The sequence below is a fragment of the Diospyros lotus genome, chromosome 2, assembly GCF_014633365.1.
Source record: "Diospyros lotus cultivar Yz01 chromosome 2, ASM1463336v1, whole genome shotgun sequence".
NCBI lineage: Eukaryota > Viridiplantae > Streptophyta > Magnoliopsida > Ericales > Ebenaceae > Diospyros > Diospyros lotus.
Window position 1 is genome coordinate 46,853,852 of NC_068339.1, and position 15,644 is coordinate 46,869,495.

The following is a 15,644-nucleotide window of genomic DNA, read 5'->3' on the forward strand; positions in this document are numbered from 1 at the left end:
TTATATATTAAAATGTTATATTTTATATTATATTAATATAAATATGTAACGCATTAATACAAAAATATCATCGATAAAAATGAATGGATCTCTCAAAATTTAGATTTTCGGGGAATTGTTTGGTCTCCCTGTGTTTCAGTTTCTGGGAAACTGTAATGATCTCTCGATTTTTTTATTATTTAAAAAATTTACATTTTGAACCCGAACATTATTTTAGTCTCTTAAATTTTTTTTAATCTTTTAATAAATTTTCATCTATGAAACATCAATATTAATACATAAATATTATTAAAAAGGTTAAAGGCATTGACTTGGGAAAGAAAAGCAAAGACAGACTGGTGGAAGTCCATATTAATTATAAAAATAAAAAAAGAAAAGAAAAAGTTTGACCATATAATTTCCCATTCTATTTGACAGTGAAGTTTTAACTACCTGCTGATGGAGACATAAAAGAAAGAGGGACAAAGATTCTTTGTTTAGTCTTAATTAAACTTTAGGGTTTGGTCAAAGAGTCTCTCCACATTCAAAGGTCAATGCCTTTGAGGGTCTTCAAATTAAGAAAAAAAAAAAATTAAGGGTTGTTAAGGCTAAAGTGGTCCAATATTAGGTCTAGAATTCTTACTAATCTCGATCTTTGATTTAGATCAAGTGAATTCTTTTATTTTTATTTTAGAGATTACTTGAAGCATATTGATTTTTGTTTTGAAAAAGAAAAAAATCCTTTGCAAATAACTCGAGTTTATAAAAATTTACACTTATTTGTTAAAATTTTCATCAGATTTGAATTTGAATTTAAATTTATACATTTAAATTTATATTTTTAAGTCAATTTAACCCTATATTTTGATCTTTTTTTTTAAGTGAGAACTAGAATTTTTCATTATTTTAATTATACCCTGAACCTATATTTTTGAGTTAATTTAATCACTATATTTTAATGTGAAGAGAATGCAACATATACTTTAGCATTTTATTTTATTTCACATATTAAAATATAATAATTAAATTAATTCAAAAATACAAATTTAATGGTACTAACTACCAATTTATTTGACAGTAAAATTTTAACTACCAATAACTGATGTAGACATAAAAGAAAGATAGACCAAAGATTCTTTGTTTAATCTTAAACTTTAGGCAAAAAGCCTTTCCACATTCACATGTCAGTGTCTCTTAGAGTCTTCAAATTAAGAAAAAATATTTAAGGTTGGCTAACACCAAGTCGGTCTATTAATATTTAACTTAGGATTCTTAAGAATACCGACCTTGATTTAGATCAAATGAACATTTTTATTTTTATTTTGAGATTACTTGAAGCATAATAATTTTTGTTTTGAAAAGAGAAAAAAAAAATCCTTTACAAATGAGTTGAGTTCATAAAAGATTATGTTTACTTTTAAATTTCTATTATCGGACTTAAACACAGTTTAAATTTGAGTTGAAGTTAAAAATAAAACTCGTGCTTGTTCATTTAAAAACTCATTGAGCGAGCTCGTTTAAAAGTTTGATTTTAGACTAAAAACCAAACTTCAAACAAGTTTCATACAAGTCTTTTTCTAAATTTTAAATTTAAGAGCTATAAAAATAAAACTTTTATAAACGAGTTTACAAATAAAATTTTTCACAAGTCCAAACAAAGCAAATACTTTAAAACTCGAGTTATTTCCAAAGTGAGTTTGAGCAAACTCTAATTGAGTCGAGATTTGAACTCTTTGTGCGATCTATGTTGACTTGCAACTCTCTAAATCTCATGCAATCATTCTTTCTTTTCGAAATATGCATCGTCATTTTTTATCGTGTTTTTAAATTTAAACACAAGTTTTAATATTTTTGATAAAAGCACCCAATTTTTCATTTTGTTCAATTATGGGTTGTTGTCTTAACTATGTTAATATTTATTGTTAATTGAGGACATAATTGCCAAATAAACTCATAGCTTTTGAGAGAGAGATGAATATCTTAACAAAATAAAAAAAATTCAGTACATTATTTTGTAATATTTTTACAAAAATTAAATAAATATTTAATTTTTTATTATAAAATTTACTAAAATTATAATTCTTATAAATAATATTTATGATTTTCACAAAACTCTCAAAAGAATTTTTAAATATCAAAATTATCATATTTGCGTTTATGCATGTGAGACCTTCCAATCAAAAGAAAATTTGGTTGCAATCTTTGGGGATCGTAATGGTCCCCCGACATAGGTCTCTGGGAGACCATTCTCTGATAATCGGGAGATCAACTTCAATTACCACGGTGTGAAAAATGGAAAGTAATTTTTAAAAAGTGCCTTCCATCAACTTTGAAAATGAACAATTGATGGTGTCTTTTTCAATTTGCTTATAAACGCATTGATGAACAAATGATTAAAAATTGAGAATGTTGTGGTGCTACTTTATCATTATATGATAGTACAAGATTTTAATTTAAACACAAGTATTAATATTTTTGATAAAAACATCCAATTTTTCATTTTGTTCAATTATGAGTTGTTGTCTTAACTCTATGTTAATATTTATTGTTAATTGAGGACATAATCACCAAATAAACTCATAGCTTTTGAGAGAGATGAATATCTTAACAAAATAAAAAAAATTCAGTACATTATTTGTATTATTCTTTCCAAAAATAAATAAATTATTTAATTTTCTATTATAGAATCCACTAAAATTAAAATTCTTATGAATAATGTTTATTCTTTTCATAAAACCTTCAAAAGAATTTTCAAATATTAAAGTTATCATATTTGCACTTTATGCATGTGAGACTCTCCAATCAAAAAAAAATTACCAAACAAACCCTAAATAGGGGTTTAATTGCAATCTTCGGGAATCATAATTGTCCTTTGACTTAAGTCTCCGAGAGACCATTCTTCTGATAATGCTTCAACTACCATAGTGTGGAAAATAGAATGCAACTTTTAAAAGGTGTGGTCCATTGACTTTCACAATTTGAAAATAAACAATTGACGAGTCCCCGTTTTAATTTTCGTCCATTGACTTTCACAATTTGAAAATGAACAATTGATGAGTCCTCCTTTCGATTTTCTTATAGTCACATTGACGAGTAAATGATTTAAAATTAGGAATGTTGTGGTATTATTTTATCATTATACGATAGTACAAGATTTTAATTTAAACTCAAGTTTTAATATTTTTGATAAAAAAAAACACCCAATTTTTTTATTAAACTCCTCTATTTTGATATTTTTTTTAGTGGCAATCAATTTTTTTTATTATTTTGATTATACTTTGAACTTATATTTTTGAATCAATTTAATCACTATAGTTTAATATAAACGAAGTGTGACGTATATTTTATCATTTTATTTTATTTTTTTTACACATAAAAATATAATAATTAAATTAACTAAAAAATATTCAATAGTATTGACTACCAATTTATTTGACAGTGAAGTTCTAGGCAAAGGGCCTTTCCACATTCACAGGTCAACGCTTGTTAGGGTCTTCAAATTAAGAAAAAATATTTAAGGTTCGTTTAAGACCAAATCAATCTAATATTCAATTTAGAATTCTTAAGAATACTGATCTCGCTTTAGATCAAATGAACGTTTTTATTTTCATTTTGGAGATTACTTGAAGCATGATAATTTTTGCTTTGAAAAGAGAAAAAAAAAATACTTTATAAATGAGTCGAGCTCATAAAAAATTATGTTTAATTGTTAAAACTTTTATCGGACTTGAACTCGAGTTTAAATTTGAGTTAAAGCTAAAAATAAGACTCGTGCTTGTTCATTTAAAAACTCGTTGAGCAAGCTCGTTAGAAGTTTGATTTTAGACTAAAAAACAAACTTTTCAAGCTAGTTTCGTACAACTCTTTTTCTAAGTTTTAAATTTAAAAGTTATAAAAATAAAATTCTTATAAGCGAGTTTGCAAATAAAATTCTTTTAAGTTCAAACAAAGCAAACACTTTAAAACTCAAGCTCAAGTCATTTCCTAAATGAGAAACTCTAATTAAGTCGAGTTTTGAACTGATCATGTGCGATCTCTATTGTCTCGCAACTCTCTTAATCTCATACAATCGTTCTTTCTTTTTGAAATATGCATCGTCATTTTTTATTGTGTTTTTAAATTTAAATATAAATTTTAATATTTTTTATAAAAACATCTAATTTTTCATTTTGTTCAATTATGGGTTGTTGTCTTTAACTCTATTAATATTTAGGGTGTGTTTGATATAATAGAAAATGCATGAAAAATGTCATATCAAAGGAATTGAATTTCATCTCGAGTGTTTGACACACTAGATTTTTCATAAAATTGAATTTTATAGTACAACCATTAAAGCATGTTTTTGACTCTTTTTCAGGAAAAATTTCATCTAGGGGGAGATGGTTTTTGTTTTCTATGTAAGTTGAAAACACTTTCCTTTTCACCTAAATGCTATCAAAAATCATCTCCCTCTAGATGGAATTTTCCATGAAAAAGAGTAAAAAATATACTTTAATGGTTGTACCATGGAATTCAATTCCATGAAAAATATAGTGTGTCAAACACTCAAGATGGAATTCAATTTATTAGATGAAACATTTTACATACATTTTTCGTGCTATCAAACATATCTTATTTAAAGACATAATTGTCAAATAAACTCATAGCTCGACAGAGAGGGGGAGAGATTAATATCTTAACAAAATAATAAAAAAAAATTATATTATTTTGTATTTTTTATAAAAATTATTAAAATTAAAATTTTTATAGATAAGTGGAGACTGTAATGCTCGACGTACGAAGGTCTCCGGAGACCCTTATAATCAGGAGACCAACTTCAACTACCATAATAATGTGAAAAATAGAAAGCAACTTTAAAAAATTTTCAATTTGAGAATGAACAATTGATAGGTCCCCTTTCAATTTGCTTACAGCCGCCCAAATGTTTAAAAATTGGGCGGGGATGTTGTGCTGTTACTTTATCATTATTATTATTATTATTATGTACAAGATTTTTTAAATTTATAAATCCAATTCCTCTCTCCCAAGTGTAGCCCACTAACCTTGTAATTTTTTTTTTAAATTTATGCTTCATCACTTCACACCAAACGCTCACCAATCATGGCTTTTTTTTGTGTAATAAATATTTTGAGATAATTTTATCATATCGTGTCATGTTATTTATTCAATTATTTTTTTACAAACTTTATATTCTTTATTTACTTAATATGTTAAGTCTTGACTTTATTATTCTCTCAATAATTCTCAAAGAATCATGTTAGATATATATCATTTTTACACATCTTAAACTATATAAGAGAATATTATGATCAAAATACCCATCGTCTCACATACACCTCACACACCTCTATGTGTCTCATGAGTAATTTTTTTGTCATTAGTACATCTTTATGTAATTCAAAATGTACATAAAGATGTACTAATAGTATTTTCCATTCTCAAAACTCTCGATCATCAATGATGTTTATTTGAGACAAATGCCAGAATCTCTATTATAACAAAATTAGATGACAATGAATCTCTAGTGTCGGGCCCTTGGTGTGTAAAAATAAAATGGGTTAAATTGACATTAAAGTATATAGACTAAATTAATTTAAAAATATAAATATAAATATAAATATATAATCGATATAATAAAAAATTTAAATTATCATATTAAAAAAAGTTAAAATATAAAAATTAAATTAAGTTAAAAATATAGATATTACAATCTAATTAGAATAATGAGAAGTTGAAGTGATCACAAGAAAAAAAAATATAAAATTATAAAAATAAAAATAAAAATTTAGCTATAAAAAATTGAAACTACTACTTTGATATGATATTTTATATTAATATATTATATATTTATTATATTGATTTAATATTTGTTATAACGAATCAATACACGAGGCAAAATAAATGCACAAGTAGCATTTTTACCCATTACATTATATATTTTGAGACCATATTCGTATGGGTTAATTACATCAATAATCACTCAACGTTTCTGGTTTCATTCTATTATTATTTAGTTATTGAACTTTAAAATGTTATTCATTAGTCATTAATAATTTAAATCTATTAGTACTCAGTAACCGAACTTTAAAATATTACTTATTAATCATTAGTATTTTAAAGCTATTTCTTATTCGTCACTCATGAATTTAAAGTTTAGTGACTAACGAATGACGGAAGAGAAATAATTTTGAAATATTAATAACTAGCAGATAATATTTTAAAGTTTAGTGACTAAACAGTAACAGTTTTAAAATATTAATAACTACCAAATAACATTTAAAGGTTTAATAATCAAATAATAATAAAATATAAAATTAAATAATTATTAGTGTAGTTAACTATCTCGCGTGTACCTACAACAAGCGTTACATTAACTGGCGCAGCGGGTCGGACACCGACGCCCCGTTTGTGTCTATAAATAAACCAAAAGAGGGCGAAGCATACGCAAGACTCCCTCCCTCCATTGTTGTGTTTTACACTGGATGGACTGACTGTGACTGTCAAAGACCTTGCTGGGTTTTGCTGGGATTTTGTTCTGAACCCGGTAAGCCTCTTTTTCCAGCAATTTTGAGCTTCGGTTTCTTCATCGAGTTGTAATTTACTCTTCATAATCATGGCGGTTCCTTTGAGCCGGCTTCTCTTGCCACTGTTATTGTTCTTCTGTTTCTCTGCTTTCATCCATGGCGGTTCCGGTCTGAAAGCCGACGGGATGACTCTGTTGTCACTTTTGAGCCACTGGACTGCTGTGCCTCCAGCTATCAGCCTGAGCTGGAACGCTTCCGACCCGACTCCTTGTTCCTGGGTCGGGGTCCAATGCTACTCCAAGACCCACCTCGTGGTCGCTCTGAATGTCTCGAATTACCAAATCTCTGGCCAACTGGGGCCGGAAATAGCCCGCTTGACACAGCTGCGGTCTATTGATTTCCGCACAAATAACTTCTCCGGTCCAGTTCCCCGGGCCTTGACCAGTTGTAGCCTTCTCCAATACCTGGACCTATCGGAGAACGGCTTTTCCGGATCCATACCCGACACCATTGGGAACTTGCAGAATTTGCAGTACCTATGCCTTTATTCCAATTCCCTGTCAGGAGAAATACCCAGTTCTTTGTTTTCAATTCCCCATTTGGACAGTGTTTACCTGAACATGAACAAGCTTAATGGTTCCATCCCGGCAAATGTTGGCAACTTGAGTGAGTTATTATTCTTATATCTATACGAGAATAATCTATCAGGGACCATTCCTTCTTCCATAGGCAATTGTAGTGCCTTGGAAGAGCTTTATTTGACCAGTAATCAACTTGTTGGGGCTCTGCCAGATAGCTTGAACAATCTTGAGAATCTTGTGATATTGGATGTCAGTAAGAACAGGCTAGAGGGTAAAATTCCTTTGGGTTTGGGTAGCTGTAAGAAAATGGGTAATTTGACCTTGTCCTTTAACCAATTCAGCAGTGGGATTCCACGCGGGCTGGGCAATTGCAGTAGCTTACGCTCTCTGTCTGCTATCAATTGTGGGTTAACTGGTCCTATCCCCTCGTCTCTTGGTTTACTCACTAAGCTATCTACGCTTTTCCTCAGCGAGAACAATTTATCCGGGAGGATACCACCCAAGCTTGGCAATTGCAGATCTCTGAATGATCTGCGATTGCATAGCAACCAACTTGAAGGGGAGATTCCGAGTGAATTTGGGAGGTTAAGTGGGCTGCAAAGCCTTTACTTGTATGAGAACAGGTTGAGTGGCGAGATTCCCATAAGCATTTGGAAGATCCAGAGCCTTGAGAATCTCCTTCTGTATAGAAATAATCTTTCTGGGCAACTGCCTCCAGAGATCACAGAGCTAAGGCAGTTGAGAAACATTTCTTTATTTGACAACTGGTTTTCTGGAGTCATACCGCAAGGTTTGGGAATAAATAGTAGTTTGATCCAGGTGGAATTTACCAACAACTCATTCACTGGTGAAATACCACCAAACCTTTGCTTCAACAAGCAATTGAGGCTACTGATCCTGGGTTTCAATCGTCTTGAAGGCAGTGTCCCTTCTGATATAGGAAGTTGTTCAACTCTCAGAAGATTGATTCTCCAACATAATAACCTCACCGGAGTTCTTCCGGAATTTGTGAAGAATCCAAACCCTCTTTACATGGATCTTAGCAACAATAGCTTGACTGGAAGAATTCCCTCTAGCTTTGGTAACCTCACCAATATTACCTCGGTTAACTTGGCGATGAATAGGCTCACAGGGTTTTTGCCTCCCGAGAACCTTGTGAATCTTCATTACATGAATCTTTCTCACAATTATTTGGAAGGTCCATTGCCACCTCAACTGTCAAACTGTACCAAATTGTTGAAATTGGATTTGGGTTATAATTTCTTACATGGCTCCATCCCTCCTAGTTTGGAAAGCTTGACCAGGTTGTCCATTCTAGTGCTAAGTGGGAATCATTTTACTGGGGGTTTCCCTTCGTTCTTGTTTGAATCCAAATCGCTCTTAAATATACAGCTTGGCGAAAATTTATTGGGCGGGGTTATCCCCTCATCAATTGGACCAGCACAGAACCTGCAAGAATTAAATCTCAGCAGCAATGGACTGACAGGTCATATTCCTGCAGAAGTCAGAAATTTGGTTATGCTCGAGCTATTAGATCTATCTTTCAATAATCTGACTGGAACTTTGGAACATATTGGTGAACTTCAGTCATTAACTGAGGTCAATGTCTCTCACAATTACTTCACCGGATCCATTCCAAAAACATTGATGAAGCTTCTCAATTCTTCCCCGTCTTCATTCCTAGGTAATCCGGGGCTTTGTGTCATTTGTCCAACAAGTGGCTATGCTTGCACTGGGGACAGCATTTTCAAAACTTGTGACCCTAAGTTGATCAACCGTAAAGGTCTTAGTAGATTACAAATTGCAATGATAGCCCTGGGATCATCAGTTTCTGTTGTTTTTGTGGTCCTTGGGCTGGGATTTGTTTTGTTAATCTGGCTAAGAAGGCCAAGAGAAGGAGCTGAGATCTCTCCATGTACCAAGCTGATCAACAGAATAATGGAAGCAACTGACAACCTAAATGAGAGGCATATTGTTGGGAGAGGAGCCCATGGAACTGTTTATAAGGCTTTGGTTCAAGAGAAGGTGTATGCAGTGAAAAAGCTTGTATTTGCAGGGCTGAAGGGAGGAAAAGCAAGCATGATTCGGGAAATCCAGACTGTTGGGAAGGTTAGACACCGAAACCTAGTCAAATTGGAAGATTTTTGGTTGAAGCAAGACTATGGTTTAATATTGTATGATTACATGCCAAATGGAAGCCTTTACGATATTCTTCATGAGAAGAAGCCACCGCCAACTTTGGAATGGAGTGTCCGCTTCAATGTAGCAATGGGAACTGCCCAAGGATTGGCATATCTCCATCATGACTGTAATCCTGTTATTGTGCACTGCGATATCAAACCGATGAACATACTTTTGGACTCCGAAATGGAGCCTCACATCTCTGACTTCGGCATTGCCAAGCTTCTCGGTCAATCTTCTGCTTCACCTGCATCCAGCAGGGTCCCAGGAACCCTTGGGTACATTGCACCAGGTAATAACTTCATAAAATTATTCCTTGTATTTGAAAAGTATTTACATATCGATGCATTACACACACAAGCACAAAGGAAAAAATAATGTGAATCTGGCTAGATGCTAATTTTGCCATGATTTGGACAGAAAACGCATTTACAACGAAGAAAAGCACGGCGGCTGATGTGTACAGTTATGGGGTTGTTCTACTGGAGCTGATCACCAGAAAGAGGCCTTTGGATCCTTCATTCTTGGAGGAACAGGATATTGTAGGATGGGTTAGATGTGTCTGGAACCATGCTAAAGAAATACAGGGGATTATGGATCCTGGCTTACTGCACGAATTTTTGGATTCAAGCATCATGGAACAAGCGATCAATGTGCTTTTGGTAGCCTTGCAGTGCACAGAAAAGGAGCCAAGCAAAAGACCAACGATGAGAGATGTAGTGAAGCAACTAGAAGATGCAAAACCGACAACACGTACGAAGCAGCAAGAACAGGTAGCTTTTCAGAGCTTTGGTGGTTCCATCACCTCTCACTGGTAATCCCTTTCTGCGATGAAAGTTTCTCATCATCAGAAAGAAAAAGATGTAGTGTAGATTGTAGATGAGATGCCCCTCAGTTAAGTTGCTCTGCAAAATTTGCTTATTTCTTTTGCCCCAGTTAGGTGTAATTGTTCTTGAGTCTAGTCCTTTTATGTAGATATCTGTAGTGCATCTGATGTATCTGCATAGATGTAAATACCCTGGAAATGGAGATTCAATTCTTAAATGACAAAGATTTACAAAATAAGCAACAACATGACGATATGCCAAACGCTTTAATCCCATTTGTTACGAACAGCAGAGGACTCAAAAAAACACCAAAATCAAGTTCAATCACAGAAAATCTAAAAAATACTTTTTAGGAACCGGAAGCATATACAATCACACACTTAGAATGTAAACATAAACTGAAGGAATAAGGAATAAAGAATAAAGAAGGGGGTCAAGAATTTATAGTGGTTCACCTCAAATCGGGACTATGTCCACATTGACCTTCGGTGAGAAAAATTCACTACACTATAAAAACAAAGATTACATCCTCAAACACGGCTCACAAACACTTTTTGTATATCACTGGTTTGCTAACAAAATTGTCTCAATAATCATAAATATAGATTAGAGGTTAAGTCCTATTGAATCAAAGAACCAAAAAAGATAGCATATACAAAGCATTTATAGAGCAAATGAAGAAACCCCCAAAACCCTTGGCTGATCGCGACACGCTTACTCTTTTTCCCCTTTTTCTCATTTGATGCTTCAAATCCTGATGCGAGTGATAAATAGCAATTCTGGATGACTGGGTGGAGCTTCATAAATATAAGATAAATGGTCGAGATTTAGTCTTGTAATACGATCAATATTCCAACGAAAAGACAACCAAGCGCCTTATGGAGAAAGGGGATGGTTGTTGCATGTGGCCATCCTACAAGTGCCACACGACAGTCTACGATTGCCACACATGGCCATCCTATCCCCTGGTCCAAATGGCATCGGTTGATGCTTTATTAAATAACATCATTAAATAAGGTTGACTACTTAATTTTTGACATGTCAATCATATCTATCTATGCCCAAAAAACAGAATAAAAGTAAAACTTAATTTGACATGTCAATCATATCTATAAACAGGACAAAAATAAAACTCGATTTGGGGTGAAGCACTGTGATTAGGCTGGATTTGAGCATGCATCCAAATGATCCAATCTTATGATCCTCCACAGGGTATTTGACATTGGCAGTTCTGGTCACCTGTCCCAGCTCGGAGGCAAGTCCCGGACACAGCTCCCCTTACGTTCTGCAAACACGCGCCATAGCACTCGCTGTTGGTGCATCCCACAATGTGTATATCTTGCCAGCAGTCCACAACATGCCCTTTCTCACCTGCAAACCCCACCAACAATAATCACATCATCACTCAACATTGGTTCGGTAATAAGGGGTTTTGGTGAATTTACAGGCTGTACACTCAAAAGGGTAGGCCGAGCTCTTGTTGTCAAGGGAAAAATACACAAAGTTAAGGACTGGGTACTGAAGATTACAGATATGGTAGCACTGGCAAGTTCCCCCATTGGGCAGGCAGGAAGAACTTGTGGTGTTGCTGAACTGCTTGTTACAGACATCACTGCACTTCTTGTCATCACATTCTCCCAGCTCTATCTCATCTTCACACTGCTTCACCATGGGATCAATCTGCAATTTCTCATCTTCATAACCTGCATATATATATGAACACAGATATATAAATCCATATATATATATATTATATATATATATAGATAGCCTTATATAAAAATGAATATGTATATATATATATTTGTGGGTGGGTGTGGGTGTGCCTTGGGATTGGGCTGCTGCATTGAAGGAGAGAAGCAGCAGCGTCCATAGAAGGGGCTTGATGATCTCCATGACCATAACCAGCTCTTGTGATTTGATGATAAAACTTTCGCTATATATAATTAGTTGGGGGGTTTCTGTGATATTTAAGAAAGGGTTAGATTAGGATTACTGTAAAATATTATAAGGATTTCTTTCTTTAAACGTGTTCGTTGTTTTGAAATTTGTGGGCATTAAAAGAATCACGCTAGATGTACATCATTTTGTATATCTTAAGCTACATAAAGGAATATTATAACTAAAATATCCTTCGTCTTCATGAGCCTCACGCGTCTCTTTGCACCTTATGAGAGATATTTTTGTCATTGATATACCTTTGTGTAGTTCAAGGTATATACAAAAGTATATCAATAGCATTATTTCATTAAAAGCCATGAATGGATGTGTATTATTCATAAATGGTTCGAAAATGTTATTTTGACAGTCAGTTCATGAATATATATATATATATATCACTATATGAATGAATGTATTATTTCATTTGTTTTAAAGGAAATGATTAATGATTATGCATTTATTATTGAACAAATAAGTAAATAAATAATAAAATTGCACAAGATTTCGTATTAAATGCTTGTTGATTGATTTAAAGGGTTATATTGTTGCCAAATTCCTTCAATTCCGTAGAGAATTTGAGTTTTTTTGGTCAGATTATTATTAATTCTTTGAATTTTATATTTGAATATTATTATTGTATATTCTCTTCAATTAAGGTAATTAAATTGTTGCTAATCATTGTTTTAAAAGCAATGATTAAGGGATAATAAGTGTAAATTATTTTTATATAAGACATATTTATTTTATTTTATTTTTAATATCTAAATAATCTAATTGATTGTTCATAAATATATCATATTTTAAAATATTTAATTAACTAATTAATTTTTTTTATATAACTAAGAATTGACTAAAACAAACTAGCGCCGAAACATCTACAAGAAGAAAATTAAGATACACTCCAATGCACAATAAAGACCGATTAGTTTCTCTTCCTCTGTTTATTGATAATCTTTAAACTCAACGGCTAGTCATTTTTATACCCACTTAGATCTAACATAAAAATGCGACAAGTGATTTGATTTTTAATTTTTATATTTATTTTAATTTTAAATAAGTAATTGAGACAAATTTCATACAAACTAAGCCCAACAAGCCAACAAATGATATCGAATCTAAACCAAAAATATAATCCAACCAAATCTAACCATAGCTAATCATCTCATAAAAGGAGATAACACAGTACTCCAAAGCAGGTTGCAAAGAGCCACAAGGAGCAACAATGGGCTTCAAAGTGTCTTATGCTATAACAACTCCAAAATCAAGCAATCACAAATGGAATGCCATGACCAATCAAAGACAACAGCAATATGTACACAGTAAAAGCTTGGACTAGAGGAATGAACCAATTTTGATCTCCAAAATTCACTCTGATACAGCTAACTCCAAGATACTCACTAGCATAAACACTTAGGTCTATCATCATCGTAAATTCATAACTTACTTAGAAAATCGTCTATTGTTTAACTATGAAAATGTTCAGGGAAATTACCCACTCCAAATTACAAAGTAGAACGACATGCCTGAGTAAGGAAAATTAGTTGGCTAAACTCCATCCAGATAAAATAGTGAAAATAAAGCCACTTCTCACAACAAAATGTACAAAATAATAATGTTACATGTTCATAAAGTAATCTATTTTTTGTATAACAAGAAATTCATTAAATAATGTAGCATGTTCATAAAGTTTTCTTTTCTGAATTTATTATTATATATATATATAATAATTGTTGTGACATGGATACAACAATAAAATTGTAGAATGAAAATATCGTCTTCAAGCCGCCTGAGCCTGTAAAAATAAGAAAACAGTCAGAGCACGCGGGAAGGTCTCTGCGCAAACACTCCGACGCTTAAGTTAGGCACTGAGTATGATGAAAGAAACCGTATTGAAATAGTATCAAAGACGTTCTCCACTTTTTAGGAATGAATGACTCGCTATTTATAGAGAAATTTGAAATGATTCAAAATGTAACAGAATTGCAGATAATGCTTATCTTGATAGATGATGCTTATCTTATCATTTTTAGGGATATAATTTATTAGGGATAATGCCTATCCAAATATTTCATAACCATTTTAGAATTTAGAATTCGCTATGGATAATTATCTATCATTTTCTTGGAATATTCAAAAGTATTTTTAAATATCAGACTTATCGTATTTGTGCACTTTGTGTGGGACCCCCGTATATGGAAAATTTATGCCTTTTAGTCCAAAAAGACATTTTGAGCTTTTAGAATTACTTGGTCATTTAATGGGCTTTTACCTATGACACAACAATAATGATTATAAGTTTTATTGATATCAAATATTGATGATAAAGCATCCCAAACTCTTTGGGAAAACACAAAAACATTCCTCCCAGGACGAGATCTAGTCCCAAAGTACAGATTTAACTTGAATATTCCAAGCCCTCATCGCTTGCCAGCCAAAAGTGAACCTTTGGGTTCAAATCCATCCTTCAGCGTTGTGCGATCATAGTCCTTCACCACCAGGCCAACACTTTTGATGATATTGATATGTTGCATATGTCTATACCATTACATAAGCAAAGAGTGCCTTTTAATGTTATTAGTATAAAGTTACATCAATAAAGTAAATTACTAAAATAACCCTTATATTTTTTTTTCTTTTAGAAATAAAGATAAATCTTACTTACCCAAATTTAATCTCATAATTACCTTGTTATTCATTACAAAATATATTAACTTTAATCTTTATCTAAATTTTTCCTTAAAAAATATAAAAACTAGACTATAACCACGACTCATTGTCATTTAATAAATTTTTAGTTAATGCATTTTATTTTTTCATCTGCAATTTTAAACGTAGGCTACATTAATTAGTGTACAATGATGTAACATAAAATATAACATATTGATACTACAACAACATCACTACTAAAATTGTTATAATTAAGGGGGTGTTTGACACTCAGTTTTGACTGCTTATAAGCTATCGTCATTGAAACTTAAGCATTGTATAGTTTATTTTATTATACATTTGTTAAAAATTAAAAAAAATAAATATTATTGAATTTAAACATTATTTTAACAGTATTTCTGAAAAAGGTGGTATTTTAAAAAAGCTTGCCCAGCTTTTCCAAATTAAAATACTGTAAATGTTGGAATGACATTTGTATTTTGCTTTTAATTAAGCCGATTTATAAGTGATAAATAATGAGTGGATGTGGTTGGAAGGAATTGAAGGATATTTTGTTGGTTTGGTTTGGTTTGTTGATGTGATAACGCGTAAAGGACTTTTATTGAAGACAGACAGACAGACAGAAAGATGGTAGAATTTATTGGCCGTCAGATTTGAATCAGCGTCATGGCTGGCAAAATATGTTGAATGCTAGCTATGAATTTCAATGTGACTATCGGAAACATATGCATGTATATATATCGGACCAAAATTTGAACATTTCTATCGACGATTAAGTCAGTACTCAATATTGAGACAGCAAGTAAGTAACAGGATAATAAGTTTAAGAGACTGTTCGTACGTGTTGTCTACCTTCTAGGAACTATAATATTTATATATAACTTAAACGAATGAATAATGAATGAGATTTCACTATGGGTGTCTCACAAAAGAGATTTCATTTA

General features: G+C 32.1%; 2 protein-coding genes across 2 annotated transcripts; one reads left to right on the plus strand and one right to left on the minus strand.

Moving 5' to 3' along the window:
* Positions 1-6,398: 6,398 nt before the first annotated feature.
* Positions 6,399-10,351, plus strand: LOC127794367 (receptor-like protein kinase). The gene is made up of 2 exons (XM_052325395.1): positions 6,399-9,557; positions 9,686-10,351. Exons 1-2 carry the CDS (start codon positions 6,593-6,595, stop codon positions 10,081-10,083), a joined length of 3,363 nt encoding a protein of 1,120 aa, XP_052181355.1. The 5' UTR covers positions 6,399-6,592; the 3' UTR covers positions 10,084-10,351.
* Positions 10,352-11,081: 730 nt separating this feature from the next.
* On the minus strand, positions 11,082-11,774 carry LOC127794374 (uncharacterized). The gene is made up of 2 exons (XM_052325403.1): positions 11,622-11,774; positions 11,082-11,463 (listed from the first exon to the last, which is right to left on the minus strand). The coding sequence occupies exons 1-2, from the start codon at positions 11,761-11,763 to the stop codon at positions 11,288-11,290; spliced, it is 318 nt and encodes a 105-aa protein (XP_052181363.1). The 5' UTR covers positions 11,764-11,774; the 3' UTR covers positions 11,082-11,287.
* Between the last annotated feature and the right edge of the window lie 3,870 nt (positions 11,775-15,644).

What these genes read in the sequence shown, in the direction of transcription:
- LOC127794374 (XM_052325403.1), bottom strand. Translation starts at nt 11,763, where the DNA reads ATGGTGAAGCAGTGTGAAGATGAGATAGAGCTGGGAGAATGTGATGAC. An exon ending in TTGCCAGTGCTACCATATCT is followed by an intron (nt 11,464 to 11,621) that starts GTAATCTTCAGT and finishes TGGGGTTTGCAG; the next exon opens with GTGAGAAAGGGCATGTTGTG.
- LOC127794367 (XM_052325395.1), top strand. Translation starts at nt 6,593, where the DNA reads ATGGCGGTTCCTTTGAGCCGGCTTCTCTTGCCACTGTTATTGTTCTTC. An exon ending in CCTTGGGTACATTGCACCAG is followed by an intron (nt 9,558 to 9,685) that starts GTAATAACTTCA and finishes TGATTTGGACAG; the next exon opens with AAAACGCATTTACAACGAAG.